At 38.0% G+C, this 25212-nt stretch overlaps 1 protein-coding gene across 6 annotated transcripts in view; it reads right to left on the reverse strand.

Moving 5' to 3' along the window:
• Positions 1–25212, reverse strand: part of ZNF658 (zinc finger protein 658) — a 46855-nt gene that overhangs the window by 11885 nt on the left and 9758 nt on the right. The window contains exons 3-6 of one of the 6 annotated variants that reach the window (XM_067041104.1): positions 11502–11857; positions 9172–9230; positions 3704–3830; positions 3349–3459 (exon numbers count right to left, since the gene is read on the reverse strand). In XM_067041104.1, the coding sequence (XP_066897205.1) occupies positions 3349–3459; positions 3704–3830; positions 9172–9186 (253 nt within the window). In that variant the 5' untranslated portion in view covers positions 9187–9230; positions 11502–11857. Of the gene's footprint in view, positions 1–3348; positions 3460–3703; positions 3831–9171; positions 9231–11501; positions 11872–25212 lie in introns of those variants that run through there. The other 5 variants (XM_067041106.1, XM_059072406.2, XM_067041107.1 and 2 more) reach the window with 5 other exon arrangements.

Raw genomic sequence — 25212 nt, forward strand, 5'->3', positions numbered from 1 at the left:
GGATTTAGTTTGATACTGCATTAAATCTTTACTAATATACCCCCACTTGAACTTATTAAATTCTTCTTTTCCTTTGTCTTTGTTAGGGTTAGCTAAAGTTCAATCTATCTGATTTTTATTCTAAGAACCATTCTACAATCTCAGTTTTCCAGTTTATTAATTTTTTGGGCTGTGTCTTTTTTTTGTTTTGTTTTGTTTCTTTTGCTTAGTTGTGGTATGCGGGATCTTTGTTGTGGCATGTGGGATCTTTCGTTGCAGCATGCGGGATCTTTCATTGTGGCATGAAGGATCTTTCGTTGCGGCATGTGGGATCTTTCATTGTGGCATGCGGGTTCTCTCTCTAGTTGTGGCACGTGGGCTCCAGAGCACATGGGCTCTGTAGTTTGTGGCACTCAGGCTCTCTAGTTGAGGTGCATGGCCTCAGTAGTTGTCGAGCACGGGTTTAGTTGCCCCATGGCATGTGGGATCTTAGTTCCCCAACCAGGGATTGAACCTGCGTCCCCTGCATTGTAAAGCGGATTCTTTACCACTGGACCACCAGGGAAGTCCCCAGTTTATTAACTTTTAACTTCACTTTTAAGTTCTGTTGTCATTAGTATATTTTTGTAATTGTTTTTGCTTAATTTATTAACATAAATATGAGACTAAAAATTTACCTGTTAACTATTTAGATATCTCGTAAGGTTTCTAACATGTAACATTTATTATTATTTTATAAATGTCATGCAATTTTGGATTTGGTTTTCTTTTATGTACTATTATTTAAACAGATAATTTTTAAATTTTTCACGTCCAAAGAATTTTTTTTTTACTCATTTTATCAATTTCTAGATTTATCAAACTATGTAGAGAAAATATTATCTGTGGTGATTTTAACTTGTTGTATTTATTGGTATTTTCTTTTTAGACTAACTATATTTTCACTATTTTACGATTATATTCTATGGGAACTTGAAAAACTTGTTATTTGATTTCAGCATACATATACACAAATATGTTTCACTTTAATAAAATAATCATTTATATCCTCTATAGGCATACATTTTAATGTCCACAGTATCTATTATTTAATCAGATGAGATAATATCCTACTCTTAGTGAATTTTAAGTTCTTAGAACTCCATTATTTTGTGTTTTATGATCACTGATATAGTATTCTTTGGTGCAGTCACTCCAATGCTTAAAGGTTTATTTTAACCTGTGCTTCTGAGCTAGAGGACTTTCTTTTAAGTTAATGTATTTATTGCCTAAATTCAAACTTGAATAATAAAATATGAAACTCTGAATTATTTTTATTGACTGAATAACTTTATCATTCTTTTATTACAATCTTTCTAAGATACTTATTTAGGGACAACTATTTTAGCTAATCAGTATGAGCCAATCATTTACATTTAGTGACTGCGAGATATTCTTCATCTAAATTATGTCAATCTTTATGTTATGGCTATTTAAATGGCTTCACAATGGATAAAGAAGATGTGGCACATATATACAGTGGAATATTACTCAGCCATAAAAAGAAATGAAATTGAGTTACCTATAGTGAGGTGGATGGACCTAGAGTCTGTCATACAGAGTGGTAAGTCAGAAAGAGAAAAACAAATAACGTATGCTAACACATATATATGGAATCTTAAAAAAAAAAATGGTTCTGATGAACCTAGGGGCAGGACAGGAATAAAGACGCAGACATAGAGAATGGACTTGAGGACACGGGGAGGGGGAAGGGTAAGCTGGGATGAAGTGAGAGAGTAGCCTTGACATATATGCACTACCAAATGTAAAATAGATAGCTAGTGGGAAGCAGCTGCATCACACAGGGAGATCAACTCAGTGCTTTGTGACTACCTAGAGAGGTGGGATAGGGAGGGTGGGAGGGAGACACAAGAGGGAGGGGATATGAGGATATATGTATACATATAGCTGATTCACTTTGTTGTACAGCAGAAACTAACACAACATTGTAAAGAAAATATACTCCAATAAAGGTGTTAAAAAAATAGCTTCACAACATAAACTTTCAATAGATACACTTAAGGTGATTTTATTTTTTTACTCTAGGAATTATTTTGAAATTATAACTTGAAATTCCTGGAATTGTTTATTAGTTTAGACAAAAGTCATTAAGCACATGAAAAGATGCTTGACAGCATTAGTGATCATGGAAATTGTTATGAACAATTTGTTCAATGTGTTGAAGCCCTAACCCCAATGTAACTATATTTGGAGATAAGGCCTTTAGGGAGGTAATTAAGGTTAAATGAGTTCATAAGGGTGGGGTCCTAATTCTATAGGACTGGTGTTCTTATAAGAAGAGGAAGAGACATCAGAGCTCTCTCTCTCTCCATGCATGCACAGAGGAAAGGCCATGTGAGGACACAGTGAGAAGGTCATCTGCAAGCCAGGAAGAGAGACCTCACAAAAAACAAAATCAACCCTGTTGCCACTTTGATCTTGTATTTCCAGTCTCCAGAACAGTGAGAAATAAATTTCTTTTGTTTAAGCTATGGTATTTTGTCATGTCAGCCCAGCTGACTAATACAGAATTGCAAATCAAAACCTTGATAACATACCACTTTACATCCACTGGGATGGCTAGAACAAAAATAAGTGTTGGTGGAGATGTGGAGAAATCAGAAACCTCACATGCTATCATCAGGAATGTAAAATGGTGCAGCCACTTTAGAAAAGTCTGGTAGTTCTTCAGAGTTACCATATAACCCAGCAATTCTACTCCTAGGTATAAACTCAAGAGAAATAAAAGCATATGCCCATGAAAACACTTGTTAATAAATGTTTATATCAGCATTACTCAATAATAGCAAAAAGGCAGGATCCCACATGTCCACTGACTGATGAACGGACAAACAGATGTGGTAATATCATGACAATGTTATATTATTTTGCCATAAAAAGGATGAAGTACTGATACATGCTACAACATGAACCTTGCAATGCTAAGTGAGAGAAAACAATCACAAAAGACCATATAATGTGATTCCATTTATATGAAATGTCCAGAATAAACAAATCTACAGACAGAAAGTAGATTAATGGTTGCTAGGGCTGAAGGGGAAAGGGAAAGAGGGAGGTCATAGCTGAAGGGTATAGGGTTTCCTTTTGAGGTGAAGAAAACTGACTGTGGTGATGTTTATACATATCTGTGAATCTATTAAGAGCCAGTGAATTGTACACTTTAAATGGGTGGATTGTATGATATATACAATTGTATATTGAATTGTATCTTAGTAAAACTATTTAAAAGAAAAGAAAATAAACTTTCAAAAGTGGTCCCTTCTAAAGTCTAACTATCCCTGGTACTTCCTTGTGTCAATGCTCACTCACCTGGGTACTTCTGGTTTAGGAATTCTTCCTCTGAGGACCAGGGCTCTTCACCGTGCTCCAACTTGAAGATCACCTGGGGTTTGATAATGCAGTACCCTGCAAATGTAACAACTAAAGCTATGTATAGACCAGAACCATGGGCATTTCTGAAGGTGGAGCAAAATGAATGTGCTCATTTGAAGTTTTCAATGGGGAAGTAATGACACATTGTTTCTGTTTCTGTAAAGGTCTCAGTTACCTTAAACTTCTTAATCAAAAGCCTGAACAACAATCTCTATAAATGGTTCATGTGTTTTGATAATTTTTTAAAAAAAGAAAATATTCCAGAGGGAGTGACATGGTAAGGTCTGCTCACCCAATGAGACGAGATGGTTGTAGTTCTCCAGCGTCACATCTTTGTACAGGGTCCTCTGAGCAGGGCCTACATACTGCCATTCATCCTGGGTGAACTCCACAGTCACGTCTTCGAATGACACTGATCCCTGTAACAACAAATTTTGTTCAAAAGTTCAGAATTAGTTGAAAACTTATTTCTCCTGTTTACTTTTAAGGCTTTAAACCAAATCATTATAAAGAATGCTTATTTTTGACCTAGTTTGTCGCTAACTTTGGAGTTACCCAATTAGTTAAAAAGATTTTAGCAATTCATTTTTAACTTAATTCATTTATATATATTTACGAGTTATAGATTTTTTTGAAGATTAAAAAATTCAATATAAAGAGACTTCTTACAACTTTTTTTCTATATCCCAAGGGATTATCCTAGGTATTCTAGATAATTCTAGACTGTTCCATCTCTCCTTGGACTTCATCACCGTAAATAATGGGAGACACGTTAGAGATATACATAAGTTGTAGAGATATTAGACATAATAGAATTTATGTATAAATAAATGTATAGAACTCATGAAGAGTGAAGAACAACGTACCAAGGATGGGTGTGAAAGAACACTATCAACACTGAAGTAACAGATATAGGAATAAGGATATAATCAGACAGCAGAAACAGCAACCAATCTGAAAACTACTTTCTTGTGTAGCTACCCATCTAGCAGTATGAGCAGCTTCCTTAATGCTGGTTCCAAACACTGATATTTGGGAAATAAAGGGAAAGAAATGTGTTAGAAGTTTTAGTGAGACAGATCTGTTCATGTTGCTACTAAAGGGTCTGTGAAACATAAAGCTGGAACAGTCCCTTAAGCGAGTATACACATAGTTTTAGAACACAGAAGGGAGGTTGAGGATGAAGACAAGCATTAAGGAATTACTAGCAATTTAGGTGGTAACTGAAGTTATCTGAGGCAATCAGACAACAACTTGAGCACATACAGATTGAGGAAAGAAAAGTATCAAAAAACAGCATTTGAGAAACCATGAATATTAAAGAGGCTGGCAGAAAAAGTAGAGGTCACAAAGTCAGAGGAGAAGTTTTCTGGAAAGTAATTATGAGAGAACAGAGTCTTAGAAACTGAGAAAAGGGAAAGTTTCCACAGCAAAAGACTTCAAAGAGGCTGGCAAGAGGGAGAAACAGTGAGTAGCTAATTCAATGTGTATGAAGTTTCAGTTATACAAAATCATTAAGTTCTAGAGATCTACTGTACAACGTTGTGCCTATAGATAACAATACTGTATTGTACACGTAAAAGTGTATTAAAGGGGTTGATCTCATGTTAAGTGTTCTTATCACAATTAAAAATAGGAAGAAACAGAACAAGATTAAGAGGTGAAAGGACAGAAATAGCCTTTCCCCAGTGTTATTTATCCAATTATTTGTTCATTCATGTATTCAGTGTTACTGAGTAGATACCTCCTGTGAGAAGCTCAATGTTAGCAGTTGGTAATTATCAATAAAATAAATGAATAAAAGAACGGGAACACTTCTCAAAATTTTCTTTTAATCTAAAAGAAAAATAAAGACAAGTTAACTGTATTTCCCAAAATGAAAAAAATTAATGAGAAAAGTGTGTCTTCATTTTTGCCAATCTCTTTAATATCTGGCTTAATAAAACTCAGCTGAATTTTAAAAAATAAGCTAACAAGTGACATAAGTGAAAATGATGAAGTGGGATCCAAGAAAATTTTCTCCTCCATAAAATCAATGAAAACAATGGCAAAAATTGTAGAAGTTAATAAAGGCAATCTAAGGAACATTTATACAAGGAAAAAAAAAGGCTGAAGCACACTAAGAAAGTGATATTGTGTCCTTCTAACTTACCCTGTTTCCATTCCTCTCTCGCCATCTCTGAAGTAGTTTAAGAACCAACAGTCTGCAATCTCAGTTAAAATCAGCAGCCTGGCAACCACTGGAGCAGCAGAACTGGGTTGAAGTTCTGCCAAAGCCTCACTCCAAGAAAACTCATTACTTGCTCTGTTTGGAGTTTCCCTGAAAGACCTCACTTGCAAGTATGTCTTTATTTGAGCTAACTCAGAGCTCACATAGTATGAAAAGTCTTATCTCAGAGGCATTTGTCAAAAACATTTAAAGGCATTTGTTTAACTTAGTGGCTACCTGAGGCGGTGGGTAACAGTTGGGGCAACCAATGGCCTAATCAAAAAGCTTAAAAGGAAAAGCTGAGGAATGAGATGTCTATCAAGGTTCTGAAAAACTCCCATATATTCCTGAGAATCTAAAAGGGCACATACATACACAGAGCTGTGCATATACCCAAGGCTATAAGCATGCTCCAGAAAGATGTGAGAAGGCCCTAAGCTCTCACCTCTAGGTAATCTTGAGGTTTGGTGTAAGAAGGAAGTGAAGGCTGATACAGAGTTGTAAACTGTCTGACTATTGAAAGAATGCCCTGGCATGCACAGAGCCCCTTAGCAAAAACTGGGAGACCTCCTGGTTCCAGGTGTTCAAGGAAATTTCTATAGAGACTTCAACAGCCACAGATAACAAGAAATACAGGCTGTACATAATTAGCTCACAGAAGTCACTAAGCAGGGCTTCTCTGGTGGCACAGTGGTTGAGAGTCCACTTGCCGATGCAGGGGACACGGGTTCGTGCCCCGGTCCGGGAAGATCCCACATGCCGCGGAGCGGCTAGGCCCGTGAGCCATGGCCGCTGAGCCTGTGCATCCAGAGCCTGTGCTCTGCAACGGGAGAGGCTGCAACAGTGAGAGGCCCGTGTACCGCAAAAAAAAAAAAAAAAAAAAAAGTCACTAAGCAAATACATTTCAACAATGACCACTATGGAGGGGAGAAACTCAGATTCCTGGGGTTGCTATTTTATTTAAAATGTCCAATTATCAATACAACAGAAAGTAAGACACATATGAAGGAAAAAGTGTAATCAGTAGAAACTGCTCCTGAGGAAGATGTTAGACTTACTAGGCAATGACTTTAAATTAGCTATTTTAAATATGGCCAAAGACCCAGTAGAGGAAATAATGTCTAAGGACCAAAGGAAAAGTATGTGAACTATATTTCCCTACTTAAAGAATATCAGTAAAGAAACAGAAATGATAAAAAAAAAAAAAGACTAGGGCTTCCCTGGTGGCGCAGTGGTTGAGAATCCGCCTGCCGATGCAGGGGACACGGGTTCGTGCCCTGGTCCGGGAAGATCCCACATGCCGCGGAGCAACTAAGCCCATGAGCCATGGCCGCTAGGCCTGCGCATCCGGAGCCTGGGCTCCGCAACGGGAGAGGCCACAGCAGTGAGAGGCCCGCATACCGCAAAAAAAAAAAAAAAAAAGACTAAATAGAAGCTGAAGAGTTGAAAAGTATAAAAACTGAAACAAAACTTTCACTAGAAGGGTTCAACAGATTTGAGCAGGTGAAAGTAAGTATGAACAAACTGGACAATATGCCTATTGAAATTCTACAATATGAGAAACAAAGATAAAATAATGACAAAAAATAAACTATGGGGTAGCATCAAGTTTACAAACATATGCATAAGAGAGTCCCAGAGAGGAGAGAAAAAGTCTGAAAGAACACTTGAAAAAAATATTGGTCAAGAAGTCTCCAAATCTGATGAAAAACAATAATCTACATATCCAAGACACTCAACAAACTCCAAGTAGCATAAACCTCAAGTAAGAGATCCATACCTGGACACATGATAATCAAACTGTCAAAAAGACAGTTTCAATATTGAAAAGCATTAAGAAAGAAGTGACTCATCATGTACAAGAGTAGTAAAAGCTGATTACTAATCAGAATCCACAGATGACAGAAGGCAGTCGTATGACATATTCAGAGTGTGAAAGAAAAAGTCTGTCAACCAAGAATTCTATACCCAGCAAAAATGGAAAAATTAAAACTTTCCTAGATAAGAAAAACCAGAATTTGTCACAGGCAAAACTGTGCTATAAGAAATAATACAGAAAGTCGTTGAGCAAATCTGTAGAGACAGGAAGTAGGTTAGTGGTTGCTTGTGGCCTAGGGGTAAGGGGTGTAATGGGATTACAGGAGAGGGATAGCTGTATATAGTGTATATACACTATAGTGTATACAGTTGCTTTTTAAGGTAATGGAAATGTTCTAAAACTGATTGTGATGATGTGTGCACACATCTGTGAGCATACTAAAAAAATGAGTTTTTTTATACTTTAAATAAGGGTGAGTTGTATATGATTTGAATCTCAATTAAGCTGTTTGTAAAAAAAAAAATGAGAGAGGATGAAATCATTCTGAGACAAAAGAGAAGATTAAAGGGCCAAGTATGGAAATGGGATAAGCCATGTAAAAGGACATGGAAAAAGATGACTCCATGAAGACATTAGCAGGGTTAGGAAAGAGCCAGTGGAGGGTGTCAGACACTAACAGAGAAACTTTCCAGAATGATAATGTGAGAAGTAGAAGCAAGCACTACAGAGAAGTCCAAGGGAAATGATTAGACAAAACTCAATGGATTTGATTATAATCAAGTCTCTGGTCACTGGAGATCACAGGCAAGTGGTGAGAGGAACCAAGGCATCATGCAGAGAACTGAAGTGTGAATGGAAAGCGCCGAAACATTTGAAAGAGAACAGAATTTTAAACTCTGCTGAAAAATCTGAATATCATGGGTACTTGAGATATTTATGCAGAGTAAATTTAAGGATATTCAGTTGATTCATCAGAAAAATGTCTAATTCAACCCTTGTCTGAGTTTCTGAAAAACAGTACTGACCGAGTTCTCATTTAACTTTATGCCTTCTACTTTTATTGAAGAACATGTGGAGGCAACATTCTATCAATCTTAGGGTTATCACTGGGAAGTTGTGAACTAAATCACCTATTTGAAGAATAACAAAGATATGTTTTTATCTTCGACTGTCTTTACTTTCTATGAGGAATCAGTTGGCTTTATCTTCCCACCAATGTGAACCTTTAAAGAAGTATTGTCTGTCTGACACTCTGACATGGCTACCAAAAACCTCAGAAATAAATTTGGAGCTCCAATTTGATAAATTTGTAATATCAGAGGATCTACTTATATCCACATACCACCTTTGCTCTGCTCTGCATCTGTACAGTTGACCCTTGAACAACTTGAGGGTTAGGGGCACCTGCCCTCTGCAGAGTTGAAAATCTGCATATAACTTATAGTCAGTCCTCTGTATACATGGTTTCTCCATATCCACAGTTCCACCTCCCTGGATTCAACCAACTATAGATCATGTAATACCATAGTTTACCATTAAAAAAAAACCAATCCACATATAACAGGACCTGTGCAGTTCAAATCCACGTTGTTCAAGGGCCAACTGTATTTCTACATGTTCCCTGAATGCATCTGATCCATTTCTATTTCTACTTTTCCATGTTAATGTATATATACTTAAACCCTTATAAAATCCATTGCAAAACAAATAGGTTATTAAAAACTGAACTCACCTGAGCTATGTTCATTTTCTACTGCTTCTGGAAAAATGGAAAGAACTGTGAAGGTTCAGCTGGGGAGGAGGAAAAAGAAACGGGGTCATGAAAAACCTACTCTGCCTTACAACTCCTATATTCATCTGCCTAACAATCTCATAACACCAGCTGGAGAAAGGCTTCCCCATGGGAGAATGTTCCTTTATACATTCTTGAGAAGGGACATGAAAGACCATACAAAGGTAGCACCACCTGAACATGTGCATCTCTGATATGATTATGTTGGTCTTAACCTTGCATTTTCACTGAGTAAGGTAAATTGCTTTTTATCAATGAATTAACAATTTATATTCCCTTCTAATAATAAACAATAAAAACAACAAAAGTAAAACAACAGAGGACTGGTTAAACAAATTCAGGTACACCAGGGGTGACATCCTCTACCTTCATTAATAATAATGTTGTCAAAAAACTACTCAGGCTGGATTGCTAATCAAGTTTTTGTTGAGTTTACACCTTGAGCTAGAGCTGAAATAAAGATGGAATGCTCTATGCAAGAAATATGTTTTTTTAATCCTTTGTTCTAAAATAGTTGCTATTTCTAAAAAAAAAGATATTTTGATAAGATGCTTATAGTACTTACTCATGTAAGTAAATATCATTGTACTTGGTTCTGCCCTGGTGACTCTACAAAAAACATTCATTTCAGTATTTTGGGGCTTCCAAAAGTGTCCAATATAGAAAATTCTTCTTTTACTACCATTTTATTATTCTCTATGTTCAAATACATAGAAAAAATTCTCTATGTTCATGTCCATCACCAAATGTGGCATCTAATGCTCATGGTGTGAGAGCAGCTCAGAATCTGAAGAGTGAGGGGATAATGAAGGAAATGGGGTGCTGTTTAGTATTTCATCAACTCTGGCTGCTTATACCTTCCCTGGACATCATGTCCTTACCAGCCATCCAGTAAAGTGCCTTTTCCTGTGTAGTCTGACAGTCACCCATACCTCTCTATCCCAGTTTACCACCTTCTGCAAGTTGGTCCACAAGTGTCCACTGTCACAGTCTGCGATGGCTTCTACATGCAACAACATCACCAAGCCTGATTGACCAAATCTGACTCATGCTATACAGGGATCAAGAACTGCTTCTGGTGGAGCAACTCAGAACCCGCTCCTTTCTAGAACTTTTTGCCTCTGCTCTGAAGCTCTGTCAGAAGAGCTGTTCTTCCAAGTGGCATTTGTTCTTGGGACTCCCTCTTTCCTGCTTTAAAAGAGCTACTTTGCTCCAGAGGGGCCAGAGAAACAAATTCACTTTATTTGAAACCTTCATCTAACACTCAGAATCTCTTTGGGCAATCACTAGAAATGTACTATCTAGTATGAAGCCATTAGCTCCGTTCAACTACTACACCCGAAGTGTGGCTAGTGACACAAGTCTAAATAATATTTTGGATGTACTTAATTAAATACACCAGTAAAATTAACTCCACCTTTTAAATTTTTACTGCTGCTACTGAAAAAAATTTAATTACATTTGGTTTGCATTATCTTTCTACTGGCCAGCACTGCATTAGATTATCAGACTATTCTTTTGAGAATGGAGACAGCCTGGACAGTTCAGTAAGGTTCAAGGGCCTCACTCAGAATCCACAAATCCCAGTATATATTTCCCACATGGCGACATTCTGTCTGCATTCACTTCACAATCATGTCCCTGGGAATTTGACGACAGGCTGCCATGAGCTGCTCCGCAGGTTGCAATTCTGGGTCTGAGGTAGGGAGGATATCAGATAGAGCAAGAGATAGGGAGTAAAATCTATTTGTATTTGCATCCTAACTCTCACCTACCAGCTTGTATCCTAGGCTATATCATTCTGCACACACGAAATTCCTTTCATTTAAAAAAATGCCATGTTTATAAAGACAAGTAGACTTGTTGTGAGGGTTAAACGAAATACCAAACAAAGGGAACAAAGTGTCTTATGACAGCAGCTTACACAGTGATTATTACACTAACTTGACAAAATGTTTTGCAGATGACATCTTATTTAATTCTCAGAATAACTGCATAAGCTACTATTAGTAGCCTCCTGTTCATCGTGAACGTTATAAAGGTGCATTCTCCGCCCGCACCTGGCCGGCACCAAACACCTCCTCCAGACAAGGACTCAGCCTCACCTGCACACCTGGAGCAAGCAGGGCCGGACCTGCCCGGACTAGCGGGCTGGGAGAGGGGCGGGCCCGCCTAGTGGTTCCCGAGACTTCTGCTCCCGTCCCCCGCACACAAGCCTACCGGACCCAACAGGACCCCAAGCCGCGCGGAACCGGACCCTGTGCTCTCACCTCCAGTGGGCAGCCTTGGCTTCAGCACGGACCCAAAGACGGGAAGATCTTCTTCCTTTTAGGCCAGAGAGGTCGGACGGCAGCAGGCGGGTCGGGACGTGCACATGCGCAGAGTGAGCTCTGAAAACCCATTCCCAGAGGGCTGTGATGTGAGCCCATAACATGCAAGACTACATTTCCCATAAGTCTTTGAGAGCGTAGGAACTAATTTTTGAATCATTTCCGCTTGGTTAGTAAACTGAAAGTCTTAACTTTTGGTGCTTATACCTGGCGACTTTGCTTGATTTCCCAGAGGTATGGGTTAGACGTTAACTTTATGACGCAACAACATATTGCAGTGTGGTTTTGCATCGGATCTTGGTTGGAAAAAAATAACAGTGCAATAGACAATTAGGGAAATATAAATACGGATTAGGTATAAGAAATATTAAGGAAAATTAACATAACTTTGGTTAGTATGATAATATTTGGACAATGTAGGAAATTGCTTTTATTTTTTAAAGATACATATTGAAATATTTACAATTGTGAAATCTTGTATTTGTAAATTACTTTTGAAAAATTCATCAAAACAGTTTGAGGAAACAAATATGGAAAAAGGTTAACAATCGTTAAATCTGTGTACATGATGCTCATTTTACTATTTCTGCTAAAGGAAAACCCAAAGTGAGCGCTAGCTTCGAAGGAGGGCCCTGATATGCCACGCAGCAGGGTAGGAGTGCAGCAGCTTCCATGAGGCCTTAGTCGCTCTTCTGCTTTACTTGAACTCTAGTCAGCTTTTCAGGACTCCTAGACCCCTCGCGTCGGCACCCCTTTCCGTGCAAGGACACTGAGTACCCACAGGCTACCCTGACTGGCTGAGCATCATTCAGACACGTAGACACTTCAGAGTACCAGTGTGTTTGCTGAATAATTGGCAGCATGTTGCACACATCCTCGGGAGAGCTACATTTCCTCAGCTCAACAAGAGCCTCAGGAACACGGTTGGAGCAGCTGCAGCATGCCATGGAAGTCTGCTTCACTTTCCTAGTCGGAGCTGTACTGAGAAGAATACTTTGCTTACATTTCCTTCCAGGATTTCATACCTCAAGTCAACCGACCTCAAGGAGAAATTCAGCTTGGGGTCCAAGTGCAAACAAGAGCACAATTTCTGGTGTCAAGCCGCAGGCTTTTGGAAGATGCACCGGACCCTAGGAGACCTAGAGCATTCTTGCGTTTAGGCAGTTGGTTTCATCAGGAACAGCCTTCCTAGAAATGTTGACTGTGGAAGGAGCCAGTGAGTAGCTCGGTCTCCTGGATTTATGAGAAACCACTGACGATTCTGCTGTATGTCACGCTGGAAATGGCAGCCTTAAGAGAGAAGCCTTGCTTTCTCTCCTTGAAAGATGCATTCATGCGTCCTTGAAGCTACCTGAAAAACACTGAAGTGGCCCGGATTCTCATCTGTGCAGGCATGGCTCTGATACGAAAGAGTTTTAATGAAAGATACAGGGTGCTTCCCGTTCCTGGTTGGAAGCTCATCCTCCCGGCTCTATAGGTTAACTTAAAACTGAACCGAGCAGTAACCTCAAACTATGGCCCTGAATTGCATGCAGGATTGGAGGCGTGCAGCAGTGTCCTTGAGGCCATAGTCGTTGCTCTTCCTTAGGGTAACGCTTGTAAGTTACTCAGGATTTTGGGGCTCCATGTGTCAGCACGTGTCTCCGTTCAAGTACACTGTGTAGGCCAAGGACCCCTGGGCCTTCTGAGCAACGTCCAACCCCAGACGCTTTTCAGAGGACCCCTGTGTATGCCGATTGATAGGCAGCATATTGCATATTCCCCTGGGAGAGATGGATTTCCTTCACTCTCCAGCAATTTCTAGAACACGGTTTTAGCCAGTGCTGTATGTCATGGTCTTCTGCCTCATCTCCCTTTTCTGTGCTGTACTGAGGAAATCACTCTGCTCTGCCATATTTCTAGGACTTCGTATGTGAAGTCACCCCAACGCAAGGAGAAATTCAACTAGTGTTCCCATTTCAAGTAAAGCACAGTTCTTCGTGGAACACTGCTGTATTTTGGAAGATGTTCTGGCCCCAAGGCTGACCTAGTGCTTTCGTTCAATGAGCCAGTTCACTACACGCAGAAACCCTGCCTAGAAAAGTTAATTCTGAGAAGGACCCAGTGGGTAGCTTGTGTCCCTCTGACTTGAGAGAATCCTCACGTAGTCAGGCTGCATGTCAATGTGTAGAGGCATCTAAACTGGCAAACCTTGATATCCCATTTTGATAGCTCCATTCATGAGGCCTTGAAGCTACCTGAAATTCAGTGTGCTTGCTGGACTTGTACTCACTGCAGGCATGGCTGTGTAACAAAATGAGTTTTCTTGAAATAAAGAGGGTGCTTCCCAGTTGTAGGTGGGAGCATATCTCGCCGTGCTCTAGAGCTAAGGGGAATCTCAACAAGGGCCCTAACCTTGATATAGGGCCCTGATTTGGTATCCAGAAGATTAGGCAAGCAGTACATTCCCTGATGCCTGGTTCGCAGTTCTTCATGACTTCAACGGGAGTAAGCTTCTCAAAGACACCTTGCCCCCTTGCGTCAGCGCCCATTTCAGGACAGGAACTCTGAATACCTCTTGGCTCCCCTGGGCTTGCTGGGCCACAGTCAGTCCGTAAGTCCTTCAAAGTGCCCCTGGGTAATCCAAGTGAATGGTAACACACTGCACTCTTCCTTGTGAGAGCTAGCCATTCTCACCTCATCAACATCCAAAGGAACACAGTTCTAGCAAAGCATTTTTGTTGAAAATGATGTTTCATAAAATTTCAAATTTCTGAGGCTTGATTTTTCACCTACTATGTGATTTGGTAGAATTTTTGAAGAATTTTCATTGTGAACTTGTGAAGAGGGTGTATTCTTCCACCTTCAGGAAGAATGTCCTTTACATGTCAATTAAATCTCCTTGGTTTATTGTGTCATTTAAAGCTTGTGTTTCCAAAAGACCCTAAAGAGCTAACACAATCTTTAGAAAGAAAAACTGAGCTGGAGGAATCAGGCTCCCTGACTTCAGACTATACTACAAAGCTACAGTAATCAAGACAGGATGGTACTGGTACAAACACAGAAATATAGATCAATGGAACAGGATAGAAAGCCCAGAGATAAACCCAAGCACATATGGTCACCTTATGTTTGATAAAGGAGGCAAGAAAATACAGCGGAAAAAAAGACAGCCTCTTCAATAACTTGTGCTGGGAAAACTGGACAACCACATGTAAAAGAATGAAATTAAAACAGTCCCTAACACCATACACAAAAAATAAACTGAAAATGGATTAAAGACCTAAATATAAGGCCAGACACTATCAAACTCTTAGAGGAAAACATAGGCAGAACACTCTATGACAAAAATCACAACAAGATCCTTTTTGACCCACCTCCTAGAGAAATGGAAATAAAAACAAAAATAAACAAATGGGACCTAATGAAACTTAAAAGCTTTTGAACAACAAAGGAAACTGTAAACAAGATGAAAAGACAACCCTCAGAATAGGAGAAAATATATGCAAATAAGGCAACTGACAAAGGATTAATCTCCAAAATATACAGGCAGCTCATACAGCTCAATATCAAAAAAACAAACAACCCAATTGAAAATGGGCAGAAGACCTAAATAGACATTTCTCCAAAGAAGATATACAGATTGCCAACAAACACATGAAAGAATGCTCAACATCATTAATCATTAGAGAAATTCAAATCAAAACTACAATGAGATTTCATCTCACACTGGTCAGAATGTCCATCATCAAAAAATCTAGAAACAATAAATGCTGGAAATGGTGTGGAGAAAAGGGAACCCTCTTGAACTGCTGGTGGGAATGTTAATTGACACAGTCACTATGGAGAACAGTATGGAAGTTCCTTAAAAAACTACAAATAGAACTACCATACGATCCAGCAATCCCACTACTGGGCATATGCCCTGAGAAAACCATAATTCAAAAAGAGTCAAGTACCAAAATGTTCATTGCAGCTGTATTTACAATAGGCAGGACATGGAAGCAACCTAAGTGTCCATCAACAGATGAATGGATAAAGAAGATGTGGCACATATATACAATGGAATACTACTCAGCCATAAAAAGATATGAAATTGTTATTTGTAGTGAGCTTGATAGGCTTAGAGTCTGTCATACATAGTGAACTATGTCCAAAATAGAAAAACAAATACCAGATGCTAACACATATATATGGAATCTAAAAAAAAAAAAATCGTCTTGAAGATCCTAGAGGCAAGATGGGAATAGAGAAGCAGACCTAGTAGAGAATGGACTTGAGGATACGGGGAGGAGGAAGTGTAAGCGAGAGAGTGGCATGGACATATATATGGACATATATGGACATATATATGTATATATATATATGTGTGTGTATATATGTGTATATATATGTATATATATACATATATATGTATATATGTGTATATATGTATATATATACACATATATGTATAATGTGTATATACACATATATATACACATATATACACTACCAAACGTAAAATAGATAACTGGTGGGAAGCAGCCACATAGCACAGGAAGATCAACTCAGTGCTTTCTGACCATCTAGAGGGGTGAGATAGGGAGGGTTGGAGGGAGGGAGATGCAAGGGGGAAGGCATATGGGGACATATGCATATGTATAACTGATTCACTTTGTTATAAAGCAGAAACTAACACACCATTGTAAAGCAGTGTAGATTGTAAACCAATAAAGATGTTAAAATTTTTTTTTAATAAATAAAGCTTGTGTTTCCTTATTTAGTTTCATTTTGGATAACCTCTCCATTGGCATAAGTGGGGTGTTAAAGTCCCTACTATTATTGTGTTACTGTCAATTTCCGCTTTTATACCTGTTAGCATTTGCCTTAAGTACTGAGGTGCACCTATGTTGGGTGCATAAATATTTACAATTTTTATATCTTGTATTGATTCTTTGTTCAGTATGTAGTGTTCTTCTTTGTCTCTTTTAATAGTCTTTATTGTAAACTCTATTTTGTCAAATGACAATGAAAACATGATGACCCCAAACCTATGGGACACAGCAAAAGCAGTTCTAAGAGGCAATTTTATAGCAATACAATCCTAACTCAAGAAAAAAATCTCAAATAAACAACCTAATCATACACTTAAAGGAATTAGAGAAAGAAGAAGAACAACAAAAAAAAACCCCTGAAGTTACAAGAAGAAAAGAAATCATAAAAATCAGATCCGAAGTGATAAAGAAACAATAGCAAAGATCAATGAAACTAAAAGCTGGTTCTTTGAGAAGATAAACAAAATTGATAAACCAGTAGTCAGACTCATCCAGAAAAAAAGGGAGAAGAATCAAATCAACAGAATTAGAAATGAAAAAGGATAAGTAACAACTGACACTGCAGAAATACAAAGGATCATGAGAGACTACTACCAGCAACTATATGCCAATAAAATGGAAGAAATGGACAAATTCTTAGAAAAGTACAACTTTCTGGAACTCAACCAGGAAGAAAGAGAAAATATAAACAGACCAATCACAAGCACTGAAATTGAAACTGTGATTAAAAATCTTCCAACAAACAGCCCAGGACCAGATGACTTCACAGGTAAATTCTATCAAACATTTAGAGAAGAGCTAACACCTATCCTTCTCAAACTCTTCCAAAATATAGCAAGGAAGGAACACTCCTAAATTCATTCTATGAGGCCAAAATCACCCTGATACCAAAACCAGGCAAAGATGTCACACACACAAAAAAAACTACAGACCAATATCACTGATGAACATGGAGGCAAAAATTCTCAACAAAATTCTGGCAAACAGACTCCAACAGCACATTAAAAGGATCATACACCATGATCAACTGCAGTTTATCCCAGGAATGCAAGTATTGTTCAATATATGCAAATCAATTAATGTGATATGCCATATTAAAAAATTGAAGAATAAAAGCCATATTACCAACAGTCAGCTCTACCCACCACCAGTCCCTCCCATCAGGGAACTTGTGCAAGCCTCCTAGATAGCCTCATCCACCAGAGGGCAGACTGCAGAAGGAAGAAGAACTACAATCCTGCAGACTGTGGGAAAAAACCCACATTCACAGAAAGATAGACAAGTTGAAAAGGCAGAGGGCTATGTACCAGATAAAGGAACAAGATAAAATCCCAGAAAAACAACTAAATGAAGTGGAGATAGGCAACCTTACAGAAAAATGAATTCAGAATAATGAATAATAGTGAATAATGAATAATAATAATAATTCAGATGGTGAAGATGATCCACAACCTCGGAAAAAGAATGGAGGCAAAGATCGAGAAGATGCAAGAAATGTTTAACAAAGACCTAGAAGAATTAAAGAACAAACAAACAGAGACGAACAATACAATAACTGAAATGAAAACTACACTAGACGGAATCAATAGCAGAATAACTGAGGCAGAAGAACGGATAAGTAACCTGGAAGACAGAATGGTGGAATTCACTGCTGTGGAACAGAATCAAGAAAAAAGAATGAAAATAAATGAAGAAAGCCTAAGAGATCTCTGAGACAATATTAAACGCAATAACATTCGCATTATAGGGGTCCCTGAAGGTGAAGAGAGAGAGAAAGGACCCGAGAAAATATTTGAAGGATTATAGTCGAAAACTTCCCTAACACGGGAAAGAAAATAGCCACCCAAGTCCAGGAAGCGCAGAAAGTCCCATACAAGATAAACCCAAGGAGAAACACACCAAGACACACAGTAATCAAACTGGCAAAAATTAAACACACAAAAAATTATTGAAAGCAGCAAGGGAAAAATGAAAAATAACATACAAGGGAACACCCATAAGCTGACTTCTCAGCAGAAACTCTAGAAGCCAGAAGGGAGTGGCATGATATACTTAAAGAGATGAAAGGAAAGAACCTAAAACAAAGATTACTCTACCCAGCAAGGATCTCATTCAGATTCGATGGAGAAATCAAAAGCTTTACAGACAAGCAAGAGCTAAGAGAATGCAGCACCACCAAACCAGCTCTACAACAAATGCTAAATGAGCTTCTGTAAGTGGCAGACACAAGAGAAGAAAAGGACATACAAAAAAACCCCAAAATAATTAAGAAAATGGTCATAGGAACATACATATCAATAATTACCTTAAACGTGAATGGATTAAATGCTCTAACCAAAAGACACAGGCTTGCTGAATGGATACAAAAACAAGACCCATATATATGCTTTCTGCAAGAGAACCAGTTCAGACCTAGGGACACATCCAGACTGAAAGTGAGGGGATGGAAAAAGATATTCCATGCAAATGGAAATCAAAAGAAAGCTGGAGTAACAATACTCATAACAGATAAAATAGACTTTAAAATAAAGAATGTTACAAGAGACAAGGAAGGACACTACATAATGATCAAGGGATCAATCTAAGAAGAAGATATAACAATTGTAAATATATATGCACCCAACATAGGAGCACCTCAATACAGAAGAAAGCAACTGCTAACAGCTCTAAAAAGGGAAATTGACAGTAACACAATAATACTGTGGGACTTTTACACCTCACATACCCCAGTGGACAGATCACCCAAAATGAAAATAAATAAGGAAACAGAAGCTTTAAATGACACAATAGACCAGAGAGACTTAATTGATATTTATAGTACATTCCATACAGAAACAGCAGATTACACTTTCTTCTCAAGTGCGCACGCAACATTCTCCAGGATGGATCACATCTTGGGTCACAAATCAAGCCTCAGTAAATTTAAGAAAATTGAAATGATATCAAGCATCTTTTCTGACCACAAGCTATGAGACTGGAAATCAACTACAGGGCAAAAAACGTAAAAATCACAAACAAATGGAGGCTAAACAATACATTACTAAATAACCAAGAGATCACTGAAGAAATCAAAGAGGAAATCAAAAAATACCTAGAGACAAATGACAATGAAAATGCGATGATCCAAAACCTATGGGATGAAGCAAAAGCAGTTCCAAGAGGGAAGTTTATAGCTATACAAGCCCACCTCAAGAAACAAGAAAAACCTCAAATAAACAATCTAACCTTACACCTAAAGGAACTCGAGAAAGAAGAACAAACAAAATCCAAAGTTAGCAGAAGGAATGAAATCATAAAGATCAGGGCAGAAATAAATGAAATAGAAACAAAGAAAGCAACAGCAAAGATCAATAAAACTAAAAGCTTGTTCTTTGAGAAGATAAACAAAATTGATAAACCATAAGCCAGACTCATCAAGAAAAAGAGGGAGAGGATTCAAATCAATAAAATTAGAAATGAAAAAGGAGAGTTATAACAGACATGGCAGAAATACAAAGCATCCTAAGAGACTACTACCAGCAACTCTATGCCAATAAAATGGATAACCTGGAAGAAATGGACAAGTTCTTAGAAAGGTATAACCTTCCAAGACTGAACCAGGAAGAAAGAGAAAATATGAACACACCAATCACAAGTAATGAAATTGAAACTGTGATTTTAAATCTTCCAACAAACAGAAGTCCAGGACCAGATGGCTTCACAGGTGAATTCTATCAAACATTTAGAGAAGAGCTAACACCCATCTTTCTCAAACTCTTCCAAAAAACTGCAGAGGAAGGAACACTCCCAAACTCATTCTATGAGGCCACCATCACCCTGATACCAAAACCAGACAAAGATACTACAAAAAAAGAAAATTACAGACCAATATCATTGATGAATATAGATACAAAAATCTGAACAAAATACTAGCAAACAGAATCCAACAGCACATAAAAGGATTGATCATACACCATTATCAAGTGGAATTTATCCCAGGGATGCAAGGATTCTTCAATATACACAAATCAATCAATGTGAAACACCATATCAACAAATTGAAGAAGAAAACCTATACGATCATCTCAATAGATGCAGAAAAAGCTTTTGACAAAATTCAACACCCATTTATGATAAAAAACTCTCCAGAAAATGGGCATAGAGGGAACCTACTTCCACATAATAAAGGCCATATACAACAAACTCACAGCAAACATCATTCTCAATGGTGAAAAACTGAAAGCATTTCCTCTAATATCAGGAACAAGACAAGGATGTCCTCTCTCACCATGCTTATCAACATAGATTTGGAAGTCCTAGCCATGGCTGTCAGAGAAACAAAAGAAATAAAAGGAATAGAAATTGGAAAAGAAGAAGTAAAACTGTCACTGTTTGCAGATGACATGATACTGTACATAGAGAATCCTAAAGATACCACCATAAAACTACTAGAGCTAAACAATGAATTTGGTAAAGTTACACAGTACAAAATTAATTCACAGAAATTTCTTGCATTCCTATACACTAATGATATAAAATCTGAAAGAGAAATTAAGGAAACACTCCCATTTACCACTGCAGCAAAAAGAATAAAATACCTAAGAATAAACCTACCTAAGGAGACAAAAGACCTGTATGAAGAAAACTATAATATACTGATGAAAGAAATTAAAGATGATACAAACAGATGGAGAGATATCCCATGTTCCTGGATTGGCAGAATCAATATTGTGAAAATGACTATACTTCCCAAAGCGATCTACAGATTCAATGCAATCCCTATCAAATTACCAATGGAATTTTTTACAGAACCAGAACAAAAAATCTTAAGATTTGTATGGAGACACAAAAGACCCCGAATAGCCAAAGCAGTCTTGAGGGAAAAAAATGGAGCTGGAGGAATCAGAGTCCCTGACTTCAGACTATACTACATAGCTACAGTAATCAAGACAATATGTTACATGGCACAAAAACAGAAACATAGATCAATGGAACAAGATAGAAAACCCAGAGATAAACCCACGCACCTATGGTCAACTAATCTATGACAAAGGAGGCAAGGATATACAATGGAGAAAAGACAGTCTCTTCAATAAGTGGTGCTGACAAAACTGGACAGCTACCTGTTAAAGTATGAAATTAGAACACTCCCTATCACCATACACAAAAATAAACTCAGAATGGATTAGAGACCTAAATGTAAGACTACACACTATAAACCTCTTAGAGGACAACATGGGAAGAACACTCTTTGACATAAATCACAGCAAGATCTTTTTTGATCCACCTCCTAGATAATGGAAATAAAAACAAAAATGGACAAATAGGACCTAATGAAACTTCAAAGCTTTTGCACAGCAAAGGAAACCATAAACAAGACGAAAAGACAACTCTCAGAATGGGAGAAGATATTTGCAAATGAATCAATGGACAAAGGATTAATCTCCAAAATATATAAACAGTTCATACTGCTCAATATTAAGACAACAAACAACCCAATCCAAAAATGGGCAGATGACTTTAATAGACATTTCTCCAAAGAAGACATACAGATGGCCAAGAAACACATGAAAAGCTGCTCAACATCACAAATTATTAGAGAAATACAAATCAAAACTACAATGAGGTATCACCTCACACCAGTTAGAATGGGCATCATCAGAAAATCTACAAACAACAAATGCTGGAGAAGGTGTGGAGAAAAGGGAGCCCTCTTGTACTGTTTGAGGGAATGTAAATTGATACAGCCACTATGGAGAACAGTATGGAGGTTCCTTAAAAAACTAAAAATAGAATTACCATACGATCCAGCAATCCCACTCCTGGGCATATACCCAGAGAAAACCATAATTCAAAAAGACACATGCAGGGCTTCCCTGGTGGCACAGTGGTTGAGAATCCACCTGCCGATGCAGGGGACACGGGTTCGTGCCCTGGTCCAGGAAGATCCCACATGCCGTGGAGCGGCTGGGCCCATGAGCCATGGCCATTGAGCCTGCGCGTCTGGAGCCTGTGCTCCTCAACGGGAGAGGCCACAACAGTGAGAGGCCCGCGTACCGCAAAAAAAAAAAAAAAAAAAAAAAAAAACACATGCACCCCAATGCTCATTGCAACACTACTTACAATAGCCAGGTCATGGAAGCAACCTAAATTCCCTTTGACAGACAAATGGATAAAGAAGATGTGATACATATATACAATGGAATATTACTCAGCCATAAAAAGGAATGAAATTGGGTCATTTGTTGAGACGTGGATGGATCTAGAGACTGTCATACAGAGTGAAGTAAGTTAAAAAGAGAAAAATAAATATTGTATGTTAACGCATATATATGGAATCTAGAAAAATGGTACAGGTGAACCAGTTTTCAGGGCAGAAATTGAGACACAGATGTAGAGAACAAATGTATGGACACCAAGGAGGGGAAGCGGGTGGGAAGGGTTGGTGGGATGAATTGGGAGATTGGGATTGACATACATACACTAATATGTATAAAATAGATAACTAAGAACCTTCAATATAAAAAATAAATAAAATAAAATTCAAATTAAAAAAGAGCTATTAAGCCACAAAAAAATAAAATGTTACTGCTACTTGCAAAATGTTTGAAGTTCGAGGAATGTTAATTCTGTATGAGAATAGATCTATATTTAATAATAATCCTTTGTACCTCTAAAAAAAAAACCAAAGCAGGATTTCTTTGTGTAACTTGGATGGCTGATTATATAATTCTTCTTAGAAGAGATGTGGTAGATATGACAAATTTCTTTAGCACTGGTGTTTTACCAGGATCCTTGTCTTTGAATAGCTCTTCTAGGAATACTGCAGGTCTGTGTATGTGGTTGAAGGAATACTGCTGGCCTGTGTATGTGGTTGAAGAAGTTCTTTTGGACATATGTATATTTATGTGTGTGTTAAGGGGAAGGTAATGGGGAGTGGGAAGGAATGCTGGGATATCAAAGTAAGTAAGGCTTACAGTGGTGGTGGAATCCTAGTATGTTTCACTCCTGAACTTCCAAGTACGGTTCCTTTTACTTTTTGTTTTCTTAATGTCTGCCATGGCACTTCACTCACAGAACTTCAACAGTTTCTCTATTTCTCTTTCAAGCCCCATGAATCTACCAGAAACACCAGTGTTTTTAGTGAACAGTTCACAGACTTTAGCCTCAGTGAAAATTTAACGATTCTAGGTGTTCCACTTCTACATAGAGAGCTGAGCAATCTGAATGTTTTAAGTGCACTTTATTAACTGCTCCCACATCCAGTCCCTAAGCAAGGCCTTTTGGTCCTGTTTCCAATCCGTCCTTTTCTCTCCATTCCCATTGCCGTCACCCTATTCAAGTCACCACCATATATTACCTGGACTATTGAAGTAGCCCTGTACCTGGTTCTCTTTCTTCTGTTCTTGCCTACAAAGCTACCAAAAGATTTTTTATCCATGTGTTCAATTATTGCCTTTGGGCAGATTCTACAAATTGTTAAACGTGTAGAATAGGTAGGTAAAAGGAATGTAAAAATTTGCTCATATTGTCTAATTCATTACATCCAAAAAGTTGAACTAATTTGCACTTCACCAGTATTTACACCTTCACCAACTTTGAATATTATTATTCTGTTTAATCTTTGCTGTTCTTTAAATGGAAAGTGATGGGCTTCCCTGGTGGTGCAGTGGTTGAGAGTCCGCCTGCCAATGCAGGGGACACGGGTTCGTGCCCGAGTCCGGGAAGATCCCACATGCCGCGGAGCGGCTGGGCCCGTAAGCCATGGGTGCTGAGCCTGCACGTCTGGAGCCTGTGCTCCACAACGGGAGAGGCCACAACAGTGAGAGGCCTGCGTACCGAAAAAAAAAAAAAAAAAAAAAAAAGAAATTACCCTGTTCATGATTCTTTGCTCATTTGGGGGGAAGAGAAGATTATGTGTATTTAAAAAATTAATATATAGAACTCTTAGTAAAATATACTAAACTTTTCACCACGCTCTATGTTACGTATTTTCTCCCCAAAATATATTTTATTGCTGGCTTTATTTATTATTTTTTTAACTAAGGATCCAATAAAGGTTGTTTATATTTGGTTGTTAGGTACCTTTAGTTTCTTTTTAATATAGAAGAGTCTCTCAAAAATTTTTGTGTGCATATAGTCTCTTACTTCTCTCTTGCATAGTATTCTATAGTATGCATCTGTCACATTAAATTTATCCATCCATGGAGGCCTAGATTGTCTCCAACACCCTCGTCCCACAAATAATGGTGCAATAAAAATTCCTGCCACTATTCTTTTATGTGTTGATGTGAGAATTTCTCTGAGATACACAAGTATGGTTTGTTTGGTTGCTGAGCAATGCATATTAACATCAATAAGAATTACCTGATTTCTTTCCAGAAAGGCCTTACCAGCCTAAATTCCCACCAGCAGTAGACTACCAAGACTTGTATCTTGTTTAACCATTTACTGGCAGCAAAGCAAAGGTAAATTTCTAAATATATCTCACCTGGTTTTCTCCATATGTAAATGAAGATTAAAATGCCTACCTTATAAAGTTAAGATGAAGATGAAAGGTAATATATAAATCACTTATCACCAATCACTCACTAAATGGTAGCCAATGTTATTATCATGTCTCTCCTATTAGATTGTCTGCTCTTTGATAGCATGCATAAGTCTTCACCTACTTCTGCCTGTCTCTCTTCTCCCATTCCTAATTTTTTGAGTTACAAACTGTGATTGGGGGTATCCTTATTAACCTGACAATTTACTTCTAGAAGTCACAAATTGAGTAGCAAGAGTCTTGGTTCTAGCACACATTATAAAACATTTTGGTTTGGAGAAATCACATTTAAGTTGTTTATTTTATTAGACTATGTGCAGTGAAGGAC

Source organism: Kogia breviceps, chromosome 8, assembly GCF_026419965.1.
Source record: "Kogia breviceps isolate mKogBre1 chromosome 8, mKogBre1 haplotype 1, whole genome shotgun sequence".
In the NCBI taxonomy this organism is placed as follows: Eukaryota; Metazoa; Chordata; class Mammalia; order Artiodactyla; family Physeteridae; genus Kogia; species Kogia breviceps.